This window comes from Amborella trichopoda, chromosome 3 (assembly GCF_054954075.1).
Source record: "Amborella trichopoda isolate Santa Cruz 75 chromosome 3, AtrichopodaSantaCruz75HAP2 v2.0, whole genome shotgun sequence".
In the NCBI taxonomy this organism is placed as follows: Eukaryota; Viridiplantae; Streptophyta; class Magnoliopsida; order Amborellales; family Amborellaceae; genus Amborella; species Amborella trichopoda.
The window spans coordinates 43,946,336-43,963,275 of NC_142338.1; the positions used below are offsets into that span (position 1 = coordinate 43,946,336).

Here is a 16,940-nt window from a genome sequence, read left to right on the forward strand (position 1 = left end):
TTTACGGTTTAAAAACACTATATAGCAAGATGAGTTCAAAACTCAACTTAAAAAAACTCGTGCATCTGAATTTCAAGTAGGCCTCATGCTCAATAGAATATATGCATAATAAGATCCTGCAAGTCCACACCATGCCTGCCCAAATTTTAAACAGTTTTCATTTTATTTATAAAAGTTTTTTCTTTCGAAAAAGTTTATAAGGTTGCAACCTTATAATGTAAAGCTACGGATGCACATAAAAAATCCATCGGAAAATATAGTTTTAATGTTGAAAAACTCTTTGATTGATCATCTCGACATCGAGATGTATGACCATGAAAAATAAAAATATTTTAAATCTCAAAAAAAGTACATTTTACAACATATTATCTACACCGTCCACTTTCAAGACTTTCATATGTTTATAGACTATTTGATTTTAACCAATTTTTAAATTTAAAATTTTATAATTAGATGTAAAAATATATTTTAAAATAATCCTAAAAATATTTTACATCAAAAATATATATCATGATAAAATTTAACTGCGCACCTTGCCTTTACTGCTACGGATACATCCGTATGCCAACTGCACCCCTTTCCTTTTCACTACATTCATTGTATCTTTCACTTTGGGGTAGATTTGGTCAATTTTTTTTGTAGAATTTGTGATGATAAAAATTGGCGAAATTCAAATGAAAATGAATAAGTTAAAAGCATCATCAAAAGAAAACTACTAATGTGGCTCCTTTGATCATTTTTCAGTCTTAAATGGACGGTTCTGGAGAAATGCAATGTGGCTCCTAGCCGTTCCTCTTCCTTAGAGCAAGGCAGGCACACTGGTGGGGCCAGCCAATAGAAAAATAGGAGTTTGAAAAATGGGAACATGTAAAAATTTCAAAATTTTTAAATTAAAACATAAAGAAAATTAAGATAAAAAAATCAAGAAAAAAAAAAGAACCGGCTCATCATCCGATTCATGGGGGGAACCGATTGGTTCCGAATATTTAGTTGGATGAAGATCGCCTGATAGATTCCTGATAAGGATCGACCAGTTCCGCTCCGGATCACGGACTTTAAAAACATTGCTACACATATATAGTGGTCTCAAGTTAACCAACCATCCCTTTGGTCTCACAAGAACAACATCTAGTTAGGTGCTACTATCATCAGAGCACTCAAAATCATCTCCATTCGATCAAAATGATCAATTGGAGAGAAAAAAATTCATACAAAGTGAGTCAACCTTATATCGTAAAACTAAAAACCCAACCTGTTTAGATAATGAAAAACTCTCAAATCGATCGCCGTTACACTTCCAGATGTGTGGATGTGAAAAAACCAGAATATCAGAACCTAAAAATAAAGCATCTAAGATATAATACATTTTTTAGATCACCCATTTCTAAGATTTTCAAATATTTATACACCTACTGAATATACACAATTTCTAGATCTTTCGCTTTCATAATTAGGTGCAAAAACAAATTTCCAGGGCGTCATAGAAATTTTTGGTCTCAGAACCCAATTTTCTAAGAGAGTTCGAAATTGCACCTTAATTGTTTAAAGGTGGCACCTTCTATAAACACACGCATAAAAAAAATATTGGCAATTGCATCTGTTGTAATGACCATCATAAAACTACATTTGCCCAGGGACCAAATATAAGTTTAACTCCCAAAATAGAATAGATACATTATTCCCGCACTACCAAACAAAAGGAATTTCAGATATTCTACAGAGAACAAAGGGAGTGCAGGAAATAAGGAGCTAACGCTTCCATACTTCATTGTTCCTCAGATTACTTGGAATGCGCCGCCAAAAAGACTCTCTTCCTCGAGGTAAGGCATGAAGATTTATATTTGATATTCTTCTTATTCAAAGAAAAGAATGAACAGAGAAACCAGCACCAATAATCCGCCAAGAACAGCAAAAGAAATGTATGCATGTTATTGTATACATTGAACTCCTTGCCCATTTGGAAAAGGGTAGTACACTACAACCTAATAGACTATAGAAACCATACCCCACTAGCATCCTCACTGTCCAATGAAATGATAGACGGTGCTAGACGAGGACTGCCAAATATGATATAACTCAAACGGTGGGTCTGCTCCCTCACCATCCATCACGGTATTGGAAGGTAATGACCCAAATAGAGGACTCCAATTTCCAGTCCATACTACTATCGCATACTTGTGTTAATATCATTCTCCACTGGTTGTGCACTAATCTTCCTTGCGAGATGGCTCTGAGATCCAATGTGACCAAAAGACCGGCACCACCGTACAAAGGGCCTGTATCAATATTCCCTGAGGCAGGCCCCCAAAGTCATTTTCCGAGATCCCAACCCAAGATGCCAAGCCAACTCCCAAATACCCGCCAACTATAGTGGCCATAGCTAAGGAAGACATCACAAATGCCATTAGAGAGCCTTCGCACCCAGGAGGACATAGCTGAGCAAGCAAAACACTAAAAGGCAGCACCTTGAACTGAAACAAAGCCTCAAAAAGACCAGAAAATAACACCACATAAACCCCATCACAGATGCCTATCTGATTATACACCCTCTTCACAAAAAGCCAGTCTGAGAACATGCAGGCAGCAATAAGTAACTGGACAGACACAATCAGCTTTCGGGGGGAGAGAGACTTGAGTCGACGGTTGTAGATCATGCTCCCAATAAGTATAGCCATTTGCCCAACTACTTTGGAAAGACCCACAGTAGAAGGATCGACTTTTAGGTAATGGGTCTGGTAGAAAAACATGCTACCTGTAAGGATGGGAACTAAAGCAAATGAGGCAGAAAACCAAGCAACCGAAAGAGCGATTTCTGGTTTTTCTAGTGCACCCATCAAATTGGAGAACTGGTTTCTAATTCCAGTTTTTGGGTTCTTGGGCAAATTCAAGGAGGCTTCAGAAATAGTTAATGTAGTGAGAAGTTGAAGAGAGAGGAGAAGACCAAAGAGAAGGAACATGAGTTTTGGAGAGAAGTAACTGAGGAAGAGGCCACCGAGGAGGTTTCCAATGACACCACCAGCAGAGCCTGCCATCCAAACAAAGGATTGAAGCTCGCCGGAAGGTTGTTTTCTGGCAGGTTTCAAATGTTTTCGAGCATGTTCTGGCTGTTTTCCAGCCACTGCAACAAGGGCATCGTTAGCTACCTCAGCAATGGAGGCTCCCAGGTTGCTGAGTAGAAGGAGGAGAGAGAGGGTCAAAATGGAAATACTGGAATCAGGTAGCAGAGCAATGGATAGCCAAGAAACTGCCTGAAGAAAACCTGAAGAAGAAAAAGGTAGGTTTCAATTAACTTTTAAAGTATATGAAGTTAATTTTAATCATTATCCTTTTCAATCCATGCATAAATATGTTCTTTCCAATTCATCCTATGCAGTTCAAAACCTTCAATTATGCTTTCTATATTAAATGTAACGCGCAAAATAATCTTGAAGACACATGCACCTCATAAAATCTTTATCACAAAAAAAATCAGATGAAAACCAGCACCAATAGAGAGGATACATTCTTTATCTTTTAGGTTAAAACTTAAAGTTAATAGCAAACCAAACTGATCTAATAAATGAGATTAAGTGAACCATTTCCTTCTTTTCCATTCATTTCTTTCATAAAATGAGCTGGACCACCACAGGTTCTGAGTGTACCAGCAAAACCTAAGAGGTCCACACATTTGCCTGATGGCACAAGTCAACACTTTTAAGGGAGTCGCTGAAGTAAATGAGTCACTTGATTTGAGCATAAACTTATGAGTTTTGCTATTCTTTTCTTGACAAATTGAATTGGTTTTGGACAAGACCTGAAGTGGCAACAAACCAAGTTAGCGAAGTATTGCACCTTCAAAAGAATGAAGTCCGATTCCTAGTTTAGGCATATGATTAATACCCATTTAAAGCAGGTCAGTATGGAAGACAAAAGCGAAAAGGGAAGGATGTGCTTATTTATAGGTGTAACTAGATGCATGCAATAAAAGCAAAAAATTGATAATCAATAATATGTCTCATCAGATCTGATGAAGTTTTGATAAAGTGATAAGAGTGATGGTCGAAATGACGCACTGGAAAAAATGCTCCCATATTTCTACTTGTAAAACATGACCTGGATTTTGGAACAGGACAGATTTTGCAGCAGGACATTCGACAATCATGTAAGTTTAAAATGTCATAAACAAGCTGGATTTTATATAGATCCCTTTTTTCAATAATTAGATTTATCAAAATTCTTAAATCAATAAATTCAATAATTAAATTTTCAAATTTGATAAAAAATCGCATCAGATTTCATTAGTCAAAAATGGGGAAGTTGGACAAAATACTGCCAACAAACAACAGAGTTGAGACCCACAACAAGGTGCCATGGAGATCTCTTATCATTTCGGTTCATAGCTCAAATTATCCCCATCTAACCCCACATGAAGTACAACAAAGACTTCACAATCAAGTGTTTACTGATCTAGCTCTCCGTGAAAAACGAGGTTATGAAAAATAATAATAATAATAAACAACCAATCCTTTCATAGGGAATCAAGAAATGGCTTATTAGTTGAACCAATATGTTTTCCGATTCACATAGCAGCCAAGGAAAATGTACAAGAGCCCAGCGGGGGGGGGCCGGGCGGGGGGGGGGGGGACGAAGAAAAAAGACATTCCTGATGATGTTATTTTGAAGGTCAATATGAGAGGAGGCATTATCAGTTTGAGGATAGGTGATTTGGGAAGTCTTATTGCACATGAATTGGAGAAGATTTGAGTAGAAGAATATTTGGACAATTAGAGAGGACAAAAAGGAACCACTTACATTACAAACATCAGCCTGTAGCTGGATCACTTTGCATCAAAATTGAACTTTCTAAAACTATTCAAATCCCATAAGACTTAGATAATTAGAAAGTCATACATGTTCTGATAGGTCCAACACAAAATCTATCAGAAGAAAAAACCAGAGGAGTCCAACTCCTACCCAAAATGAGCTTCAACCAGTTGACGGTGCGGGACTCATAAATAGCATCAAAATCATGCTTTTGTAACAACTCACTCAGTGCATGAGCTCATGATGCCTAGATGATGGCGGGGGGCACCAAATTACAAGAAAAAAGAATTCGGCCCTATCAATAATCAAATCATTCAAGTGCATTACATAAGTAATCTCAATCTATCCAACATTTCACTCAAACTGCTACAAAACTCATGAGCATGATTTATACTCTTGTAATCCAAGTCTATTTTGTGCACTTAAGCTTTCATAAATTACCACCAATAAACAAGGGATTCTGTTGGAATCGGGTCGGTGAACGAGGGGGCAGAATAATAAACCGCAAATAATCAACACAAAGCACATAATAGATGAACCCACGGTAGGGATGGACATAGGATGAAACTATAGAATCACTGATATAAGTGTGAACCACATACCGCTGAAGGGCAAATGCGCTTAATGTGAACCACAGTATTGCAAAAGAGTAGATGCGGGACTACTTTGCAACAGAGTAGGAGACAATTGTGTAGGAACGCCAATCTTCGTAATTGTGGTTGTTCAACTTCTCAAGCCCTCCAGTTTTGTTTGCTAGGCCCGTCATCATGATTGGTGGGTCGCTCGTTGATTTTTTCCTCCAAGAAGCTCAGTCCCCTACCAATCGGCTTCACAATGTCTTACTGCTCACGTAAAATGGCCCCTGACCGAACCTGCTCTGATACCACATTTAGGATTTTCTTGGGCTCTAATACATGCCGAAATTCCTGCAAAATAAACAAACCTCTATACGTAGGGAAAGAGAAAGAGGCTCATGGAATATTAAACTTTACACACACTCATGCTTCTCATTATACACTCTCTCTCTCTCTTTAATTATTGCACTCTCTTTCTTTACATACAACTACTCACGTCACTCACTCTTTTTCTTTCACACCACACTCAAGTACCTCACAACTCACCACTCACTTCCTAATTATGCTCTCTTGCTCACTTAATGCACACTTGGGTCCATCAAGTGAGCAAGAGAGCATAATTAGGTCTGATGGGCTCAAGTGTGTATCAAGTGAGCAAGAGAGCATAATTAGGAAGTGAGTGGTGAGTTGTGAGGTACTTGAGTGTGGTGTGAAAAAAAAAACAAAAGTGAGTACGTGAGAAGTAGTGTGTGAAGAAAGAGAAAGTGTAATAATTAAAGAGAGATAGTGTAATGAGTAACATAAGTGTGTCATCATAAATGTAGAATTCAATATTTCATGAGCCTCTTTCTCTACGGGCAGAGGTGTGTTTATTTTATAGGAATTTCGGCAAGTATTGGAACCTTCCACTGACAAGCAAAGAGGAAACTTTTATGACAAACTGCAGAGATGCAACTATGAAAGCGCAGAGATCGAACTATAAATGCACAAAAGAAGGTAATGTTCTTCTGTTTCGAGGCAAGTCTTAAAGGCACTATCTCAAGGTGATTCTTGCCTCATACCGAGATGAATTTCATTATAAATTAAGGGTCTTGGGCAAATTTGTACTTTCAGGGTACAACAAATAGAAGAACAAACGAACTTTCTCTCAAACTCTCAAACTAACCGTATCAATACCCGTATGATTTTCAATTTTGAAATTCAAAAAACCCAATAGTTGGGCATTGCGACCATTTATCCCTTTTGTTTACCAAAATTGCCACATGGTCCAAAAACATGTGTAACGCATAAACGTGCAAGTGCACATGGGCTAAGGGCATCTTGGAACATGCAAAATACAGACTGAAACTCAAGTGCAATGTGCATAGGCCTTCGCTCCATTTGTTCCATGCACACAGACATAAAGAGAAGTCTCTACATAAAGTTAGACTTTCTAATTTATTAAATTGTTAATATGGGACTAAAACCAACCTCCTGTCCAAAACTAAACTTCTAAAAAAGGATGAGGCAGCCTTATGAAGAAAAATAAAGCCTCAACTCAAATTGTAGTCCAGAAAAGACTTCGGGCATGGGCAACCCCTATAATGGCTCTAAAATCTATTTTCCATCATAGATTATGAAATTTGTAGCTCAAAAAATGATACAGAAACACTTGAAAATGGACGATCTAGATAATGTATTACAATATATATTAAGGGCTTGAAATCCTTATTTTTTTTCACACCATTATAGTCAAGGTTGAGATGATCAATATGAAGTTTTGTCAACACCAAACTGCAATTTTCAGTGAGATCTAAGATATGGATTTATTTTATTTTTTCATCAGGCCTAGTCCTTATATTAACCTTTCTAGAAAGGTATTGCTTATATTTTTATAAAATAAACTAAGGTATTTTTCAACACAAAAAATACCAGCATTGTGCACTGAATCAAGCTTAACAAAGAGCTTCGCTTCTCCAAATTCTGTTAACGGTTCTCATATAGATCAGTCCATAACTACTAGATTCTACCTATAAACTTCCACTAAGAAGTCTAATAAGATCTCATGTATTGGAAAGAATTGGATTTTAGCAAATCTAAATGCAACACATTGTTACCAAGTTCCTACAAGAAAGAAAAACGAATGACAAGAAGAAGCAATAAAGAATAAATAACAGTAAGAAGAAGTAATAAAGAATAAATAACAGTACAGATATCCGAAGACTTAGTAAAGGCACGGCCCATGAATCAAGATTTCCCAAATTCACCCACTAAAATATTATAATAATAAATAATTGTAAGCACAATAATAATAAACAAATAGAAAGTACTCGAGAGGGAAAAAAAAGAAGAAATTAAGAACAATGGAAATGAAAAACACAAAAGGGAATGCTTGTACAGAGTAAAGCTAACTGAAACACAATTTCCAGGCAAAAATAGCTCAATTCAGCAAAAACAAGATTCCACTGCAGAAACATAAAATTTGACAAAATTTCAAAATTTTTCCGATTCCATAGAAATGAATGAAAAACTTCCGATTCATAACTCTGCATCAGACTCAACAACCAATCTCTCTATAAAATTAACATGATTCATAAAAAACTGAACAGAAAAAAAAGAAGTGATTTTATGAATCCACATAAGTGAATTTCACTCCAGTAAACGTATTCATATCCAAGACTCCCATCTTCTCAATACCCACTTTTCATAAATCAACAACCCAATTCTCAAAAGCAAACCCACCAAAAGAAAAGCGGTTTTCGAACAGAAAAAAAGGTGGTTTTCACTTACCACCAATTGCTATATACGGCAACCTGTGTTCTCCCCTTATGTAAACGGCATCAGAGACCAACCCATAAATTGGTTTTCCAACCATCGGCAAATTTGCTGAATTTTGAAGGAGCTGAAGAGTGGATGGGGCCACTCCTAGAGTGTCTTTTAGGAAAAAGTTGATGGCAAGCCATGGGAAACACCTGAATCCCTGAACAAAGAAGCCCAAGCCTAAGAGGGGTATGAGCGGTTTTCCGTTTTCCGACACCATCTTCTTGGCGGATTCCTGCACGGGTTAGCGGTTTCACGTCGCGATCTGAGGCACGGTTGTCATGGTTTCCAGAGGATTCGCGGTCCTTACATGGGGTTTTATTAAAGGTATTAAATAACGAATTGTGGCCTAATCTTTCTCCATAATGTCCTGACCCTCCCTCCTAAGTTGGGGAAATCATAATGGTATTATGTAAAATGAGACCAATTACCGGTCGATAATTTAGGTGTGTCATTCAATAAAATTTTGTTTTGAATTTTGAGTTTCGTTAATGAAATAAATGTTGTCACCCAATTTTACATCCAATATTCAAGATTAATTGTGACCACCTTATACCAAAACTAAATATCTCTCAATATATATTTTTCTAATCATAATAGTAACCAAAGCTCTTTCTCACTAAATACTTGGATTTGATGGATTTCAATGCTCATATTTATTTAAAAATCATAAAATGAAATTATAGCATCAAATCGAGAGAATGTCAAGTCTAAAATCCCATGATCTATTGCCATAAAACTAGTTAATTTAAAATTCAATAGAGATTAAAATTCAATAGAGATTGTGTAACAATCCTAAACTTAAAAAAAAAAAAAAAAAACTCTTTATAGTATGATGGTCCATATAGGCATTATGGTTCTTAAGGACCATCACTACTTTTATATCTTTTTACCCTTCACTTTTCTTATCATCTAACTGGGTTGTAAACATTAGAAGCTTATTATTAATGCTACACCTCATGTATGAAGTGGAGGTGTTTTAAAGAATTTAAATAGGACGAAAGGTAAGACGTGGCCCAACAACTCCTTTCTCATTCTCCTTCTTACAAACGTAGTGAGCTCCTGTCACACCCCAAGAATTTACAATACTATTATTCATGAGATGTGACGGACAAAACATATATACATCTATTGATAGGACAAATTTACAGTGCCGAGGTCTTACATAGTAAATAAAGAAAGCTAGCACAACAACAGTATCTTCCAAGGTTGATCTTGACAAGCACTCAAAATGAATCCGTAGTTATCCTGAAAAAATGTTTACCATAGTTTGATGAGTTTGGCTACTCAGTAAGTGATCATCATAATCCTAAAAATAATCATGATTGAAAGATATCAATATTTTCCAAAATGAGATCTATTAACAGAAATGCATCAACAGTTTCACTTTCAATAAATGCATAATTAAGTATAATCCGAGTAATTGAAATGCTTATAACACTTTTAACGGCAGTACATAATTCAAAGGATTTCACAAAATACCCTACTGACGTCCCAAGTAGGTCACCTATATACCCCATCAGCGTCTTGATGGGTCCACTTAATCCCTATCGACGTCCCAGATAGGTCCACTTAATCCCTGCAGTTCCACTTATACCTCACCGGCGTACCGGATGAGTCCACTTAATCCCTACCGGCGTCCCAGATAGGTCCACTTATACCTCACCGGCGAACCGGATGAGTCCACTTGCATACTTAAATTATTTCTAAATCTCTTTAAACATTCGAAAGCAGCAATATCACGTACTCAACATATCACTGAAACCATTAATATGAATTTCACTTAAACCATTAATAACAGTCACTCTCTATAATATTTAAAAAATAACCAATCAAATATTTTGGGCTCAAATTTAGAAAGGTAGCAGTTTGTAAAGGTATTCTAGCATAATTGCCAATTTAATATGTATAGAAAAACTCTTATAAAAATTCAAGAATACGGAATTATCACAATTTATGGAATATCAATTCACAAATAAACATTTCACAACAATACTATAATCAATTGCAAAAATGTCAATTTTTAAATAATAAGGCAGTCATTTGCACATGAATTTTACAATGTCTAAATATTCAAAACAGTAGAAAGAAATATCATAATTTTACTAAAAGCAGAAATATCACATTTATTTTTAACAATAGACAAGAAAAATAAATAAATTTATTTTTCTAATTTACAGCATTCAAAATTTCTAACATAGATAAAATATCACAATTTTTATTAAAAAGATTATTTTTCAAAATAATGAGGTCACGTGCGCATAAAATTTATCGCGCTTAAAATTCATGATAATAAGCAGAAATAATTATTTCATTTTATTTTTTTAAAAAATGGATTATTTTTCCAGACAATGAGGTCACTTACACACAAAACTGATAAAATAAAGATCCTAGACGGAAATATCACTATTTATTAAAAATAGACTATTTTCAGGAAGACGATGTCACTTACACACAAAACCTATAAAATAAAGATCCTGGACGGAAATATCACTATTTATTAAAAATAGACTATTTTTCAGAAAGACGATGTCACTTACACACAAAACTTATAAAATAAAGATCCTGGACGGAAATATCACTATTTATTAAAAATAGACTATTTTTCAGAAAGACGATGTCACTTACACACAAAACTTATAAAATAAAGATCCTGGACGGAAATATCACTATTTATTAAAAATAGACTATTTTTCAGGAAGACGATGTCACTTACACACAAAGCTTATAAAATAAAGATCCTGGACGGAAATATCACTATTTATAAAAAATAGACTATTTTTCAGAAAGACGATGTCACTTACACACAAAACTTATAAAATAAAGATCCTGGACGGAAATATCACTATTTATTAAAAATAGACTATTTTTCAGAAAGACGATGTCACTTACACACAAAACTTATAAAATAAAGATCCTGGACGGAAATATCACTATTTATTAAAAATAGACTATTTTTCAGGAAGACGATGTCACTTACACACAAAACTTATAAAATAAAGATCCTGGACGGAAATATCACTATTTATTAAAAATAGACTATTTTTCAGAAAGACGATGTCACTTACACACAAAACTTATAAAATAAAGATCCTGGACGGAAATATCACTATTTATTAAAAATAGACTATTTTTCAGGAAGACGATGTCACTTACACACAAAACTTATAAAATAAAGATCCTGGACGGAAATATCACTATTTATTAAAAATAGACTATTTTTCAGGAAGACGATGTCACTTACCCACAATTATTTGAGAGGGAGCTTCCGATAAAAAAATTCGGTTCGAGAGAGAAGTTCACTGTGTTTCGACCAAAGAGAGAGATCTCAAAATTTTGTTTTAGGGTGGGAGTGCTCACATCCCCTATTTAAATTCTTATAACGTATTATTATATTATTTTATTACGCTCTACTTCATACCTGAAGTGTCGCGTTAAAAGTCTGCTTTTATCATACGAAAACCACGTCTGCTAAAGGACATTGCCAGCTGCAGCAGGAGGCAAAAGCAAGCAAAGCAAAAGTTAAACCAAAGTAAAAGTTTTGAAAATAGTGATGGTCCCCAAGGACCATCATACTCAAACAGAACATCACCTATTTAAAAGCATATTTTCTCTTTTTTTTTTTTTTTTTGAAATTTTAGGATTGTTACATTCTTCCCCCCTTAAAGAAATTTAGTCCTCTAAATTTGTGTACCTGATTACTGAAAAAGATAAGGGTATTTTTCTCTGATTTCGTCTTCTCGTTCCCAAGTCGACTCTTCTCTTGAATGGTACTGCCATAATACACGGACTAAAGGAATCTCCTTGTTACGCAACACTTGCACCCTTCTATCCACTATCAAAATTGGCTGCTCAAAGAAAGATAGGTCCTTCCTGATCGGTAAAGGTTCATATTTTAAGATATGGGAAGGGTTGGGCTGATATTTTCGTAGTGAAGATACATGAAAGACATTATGGACATTTGCCAATTCAGGTAGTAAGGCAAGTCTATAAGCGACACCTCCGATTCTTTCCAGGATTTCAAATGGTTCGATGTAACGTGGGCTCAACTTTCCTTTCTTTTTGAATCTCATAATGCCCTTTATTGGTGAGATTTTTAGGAAAACTCGATCACCTTCCTCAAATTCAAGATCTCTCCTTCGGTTATCGGCATAACTCTTTTGCCGACACTGAGCTGTCCTGAGCCTTTCACGAATTAATGCTATTTTATCTGTGATTATCTGGACAATTTCTGGCCCCAAAAGCTTTCTTTCACCAACCTCGTCCCAACATATGGGTGACCTGCATTTTCTTCCATACAGGGCTTCATATGGTGCCATCTGAATACTGGCTTGGAAGCTATTATTATAAGCAAACTCAATCAGGGGTAAATGGTCATCTCAGCTTCTTATAAGGTCAATAACACAGGCCCTCAGCATATCTTCCAAGGTTTGGATGGTCCTCTCCGATTGTCCATCAGTTTGGGGGTGAAAGGCAGTACTAAAGGCGAGTCTTGTCCCCATGGCTGACTGTAGTCTAGCCCAAAATTTAGATGTAAACCGAGTATCGCTGTCCGATACAATACTGACAGGAACTCCATGCAACCGCACTATTTCCTTAATGTACAGCTGAGCCAGTCGATCCAAAGTGTACGTCGTGCGAATCGGTAGAAAGTGGGTAGCTTTGGTTAACCGGTCCACAATGACCCAAATGCTATCATGTCCTGAATTTGTTCTAGGCAAGCCAGAGACAAAATCCATAGAGATGTGCTCCCATTTCCATTCTGGTACGGGTAAAGGCTGCAACAACCCAGCGGGCCTTTGATGTTCAGCTTTTACTTGCTGGCATGTTAGGCATTTAGACACAAATAGTGCTACCTCTTTTTTTTCATATTATTCCACCAAAAGGTTTTCTTCAGGTCCTGATACATTTTAATACTTCCGGGATGTATTGTATAACGAGAATGATGTGCTTCTTCTAAGATAGCTTTCTTTACACTCTCATTATTCGGGACACAAACCCGACTTTTGAATCTTAGCAAATCCTCACTACATATAGAGAATTCATCTCTCTTTCCTTGCTTCACCTCTTCTATAATTGTTATAAGCTGAGGGTCTTTCTTTTGTGCCAATCGAATCTGTTGGATTAATTGGGGTTCCGCCTTAATGTTAGCAATCATACTTACCACACCATTAATGGACGGAGTTGGATGCCAATCCACTATTTCTTCTAACAATCGCATTTCTTGGATCATTAGATGAGCTAAGACTCCCGTAGATTTTCTACTTAAAGCGTCGGCCACAACGTTAGCTTTTCCTGAATGATAATGGATTGTACAATCATAATCTTTTAAGAAATCCATCCATCTTATCTGCCGCATATTTAATTCCTTTTGAGAGAAAAGGTATTTCAAACTCTTATGATCCGTGTATATTACGAATTGCTCACCATATAGATAATGCCTCCATATTTTCAAAGCGAATACTATTGCAGCTAGCTCCAAATCATGAATTGGATATTTTTTCTCATATTCTTTCAACTGTCTGGATGCATATGCCACTACTTTCCCATATTGCATTAATACATAGCCCAAACCTTTATGTGAAGCATCACTATAAATCACAAATCCCCCACTCCCCTCAGGAATAGTTAAAATAGGTGCTGAAGTTAATCGAACTTTTAGTTCTTGAAAACTCTCCTCACATTCACTTGTCCACTCAAATTTGACATCTTTCTGTGTCAATCGAATCAATGGGATTGCGATTCGAGAAAATCCTTCTACAAATTTTCTGTAATATCCTGTCAATCCCAAAAAGCTTCGAACTTCAGTCACATTACTTGGTTGTTTCCAATTAACAACGGCTTCAACCTTTGAAGGATCAACTGATAGACCTTCTTTTGATGTGACATGTCCTAAAAATGTCACTTGTTCAAGCCAAAATCACATTTACTAAGTTTGGCATACAATTTCTTCTCTCTTAATATTTGCAATACTATTCTTACGTGCTGCTCATGTTCCTTTTGATTCTTGGAATAAATTAAAATATCATCGATGAATACCACAATAAATTTATCCAAAAAGGGCTTAAAGATCCGATTCATCAAATCCATAAATGCAGCTGGTGCATTGGTTAATCCAAAAGGCATGACTAAAAATTCATAATGGCCATACCTTGTTCTGAAAGCTGTCTTGATTACATCTTCACTTTTAATCTTAAGCTGATGGTATCCAGATCTAAGATCAATTTTTGAAAACACTTGTGATCCTTGTAATTGATCAAATAAATCATCAATTCTAGGTAATGGATACTTATTTTTCACTGTCACTTGGTTCAACTGTCTATAATCAATACACAATCTCATAGTCCCATCTCTCTTTTTGACAAACAGTACTGGAGCACCCCAAGGTGACACACTGGGCCTGATAAAACCTTTATCTAATAATTCTTCCAATTGTTGTTTCAGTTCTTTAAGTTCTGCAGGAGCCATTCTGTAAGGTGCCTTAGAAATTGGTGCTACCCCTGGCAATAATTCATTGGAGAATTCAATTTCCCTGTCAGGCGGTAATCCTGGCAATTCTTCAGGAAAAACGTCGAGAAATTCTCGGATAACCGGAGTGGTATCCAAATTTATTTCTTCCTTCCTATCTTCTTTGATATAGGCAAGAAAGCCTTGAAACCCTTTTCGAAGGAGGCGATTAGCTCGAATACAAGAGATTAAATATGATGGGGAGTCTTCTTTGACACCATTGAAGTAAAATACTGGTTGATTCGGAATACTAAAGGTAACAATTTTCTTATAACAATCAATACTTGCATGGTATGCAGAGAGCCAATCCATGCCTAAGATTACATCAAAATCTTGAATTTTCAGGAGTATTAAATCAACCAACAGTTCATTTTCTTCTATCTTTATTACATATGATTTGTACATTATATTGGTGTTAATTGAATCTCCCATCGGTGTGGCTACCTCTAGAATGTATTCTAATTGTTCTGGTTCTACCTTTAAGTGGCATGCAAAGTGTTGTGACACAAATGAATGAGTAGATCCAGGATCAATCAAAACATGAGCTACTTTTTGGAAGATAGTAAGAGTACCTTGGATCACTGATTTTGAGGCCTGAGCGTCTTGCTCGGTAATCGCAAATACTCTTCCCTTCATCTGAGGCTTCGGAGCTATCTCTCCCTGCTTTGGAAGCTGTTGTGTCTGTAAGCTAGGACATTGTTTAATCTGGTGTCCCAATTTTCCACATTTAAAAGAGGCTCCGGTATTCCAATAACAAGGGCTTGATCCATGATTTTTCCCACATTTTCTACATGGTTCTATTGGGTTTTGAAATGGCGAGGGCCTTGGCTTCTTGTTTGGCCTTTCAAACTATTGTCGATTAGATGATGTAGGTCTAACATGACTGTTCTGATTTTTCGTCTTTTGGTAATCTTCAAAATCTTTTTCAACAATTTGGGCACGATCCACTATTTTAGCATAAGTTCTTAATTTCAAGACTGATATTCTGCTTCTAATAGCTGGCCTGAGACCCCTTTCAAATTTCTTCACCTTTTTTGCCTCATTATTACTCATATGTGGTGCAAACCTGGCCAATTCAGTAAACTTGGCCTCGTACTGTGGTACTGTCTTATTTCCTTGGATTAATTCTAGAAATTCCATTTCTTTTTGGTCTCGAATAAAATTTGGGAAATATTTTTCATTAAATGCCTCTAGAAATACTTCCCAAGTCAAGGTTTTATTTTCTTTGACCAATACTTTTTTTGCCATTCGCCACCAGTGTTGTGCCTCACCTTCTAACATAAAAACTGCCAAGGCCACCTTCCTATCATCAGGACATTTCATAACCTCGAATATTTTTTCCAATTGCATAATCCATCCCTCGGCTTCCAGTGGGTTTACAGCACCCTTAAAAGAAGGTGGGTTTAATTTCTTAAATTGTTCGATATTGCTCCCACCATTTCCTGTAACTGACTGCCTGGGTGGATTGTTGTTTTTCCATCTGAAGTTGCATTAGAGCAACCATATTTTCCAAGGCTTTGTGAATTCCTTCCATATTGGCTTCAGCTATTTTGGATCCTGACTTTATCCCGGTCTGTACACACAATAAATGTGATTTTAAGTACATTCTTTTTAAATTTCCTAAGGATCTTAAACCTATTGCTCTGATACCATAATTGCCACACCCCAAGAATTTACAATACTATTATTCCTGAGATGTGACGGACAAAACATATATACATCTATTGATAGGACAAATTTACAGTGGCGAGGTCTTACATAGTAAATAAAGAAAGCTAGCACAACAACAGTATCTTCCAAGGTTGATCTTGACTAGAACTCAAAATGAATCCGTAGTTATCCTGAAAAATGTTTACCATAGTTTGATGAGTTTGGCTACACAGTAAGTGATCATCATAATCCTAAAAATAATCATGATTGAAAGATATCAATATTTTCCAAAATGAGATCTATTAACAGAAATGCATCAACAGTTTCACTTTCAATAAATGCATAATTAGGTATAATCCGAGTAATTGAAATGCTTATAACACTTTTAACGGCAGTACATAATTCAAAGGATTTCACAAAATACCCTACTGGCGTCCCAAGTAGGTCACCTATATACCCCATCAGCGTCCTGATGGGTCCACTTAATCCCTATCGGCGTCCCAGATAGGTCCACTTAATCCTTGTAGGTCCACTTATACCTCACCGGCGTACCGGATGAGTCCACTTAATCCCTACCGGCGTCCCAGATAGGTCCACTTATACCTC

At 36.2% G+C, this 16,940-nt stretch overlaps 1 protein-coding gene across 4 annotated transcripts; it reads right to left on the reverse strand.

Annotated features, from left to right (window-relative positions):
• Nucleotides 1-1,598: 1,598 nt before the first annotated feature.
• LOC18422699 (Major facilitator superfamily protein) lies at nucleotides 1,599-8,695 on the reverse strand. 4 transcript variants are annotated; one of them, XM_088860759.1, is made up of 3 exons: nucleotides 8,148-8,487; nucleotides 5,406-5,675; nucleotides 1,599-3,259 (listed from the first exon to the last, which is right to left on the reverse strand). In XM_088860759.1, the coding sequence occupies exon 3, from the start codon at nucleotides 3,030-3,032 to the stop codon at nucleotides 2,208-2,210; it is 825 nt and encodes a 274-aa protein (XP_088716885.1). In that variant the 5' UTR covers nucleotides 3,033-3,259; nucleotides 5,406-5,675; nucleotides 8,148-8,487; the 3' UTR covers nucleotides 1,599-2,207. The 4 variants fall into 4 exon arrangements, with proteins under 4 accessions (XP_088716885.1, XP_088716886.1, XP_006878667.1 ...); XM_088860760.1 differs by having other exon boundaries at nucleotides 5,406-5,729; nucleotides 8,148-8,288; XM_006878605.4 differs by lacking the exon at nucleotides 5,406-5,675 and having other exon boundaries at nucleotides 8,148-8,695.
• Nucleotides 8,696-16,940: the final 8,245 nt, after the last annotated feature.

Excerpts from the sequence above, each read along its gene's own strand:
- LOC18422699 (XM_006878605.4), bottom strand. The coding sequence starts at position 8,397 with ATGGTGTCGGAAAACGGAAAACCGCTCATACCCCTCTTAGGCTTGGGC. Across the intron at positions 3,260-8,147 it reads GCCGTATATAGCAATTGGTG|GTTTTCTTCAGGCAGTTTCT; the intron begins GTAAGTGAAAAC and ends TTTCTTCTTCAG.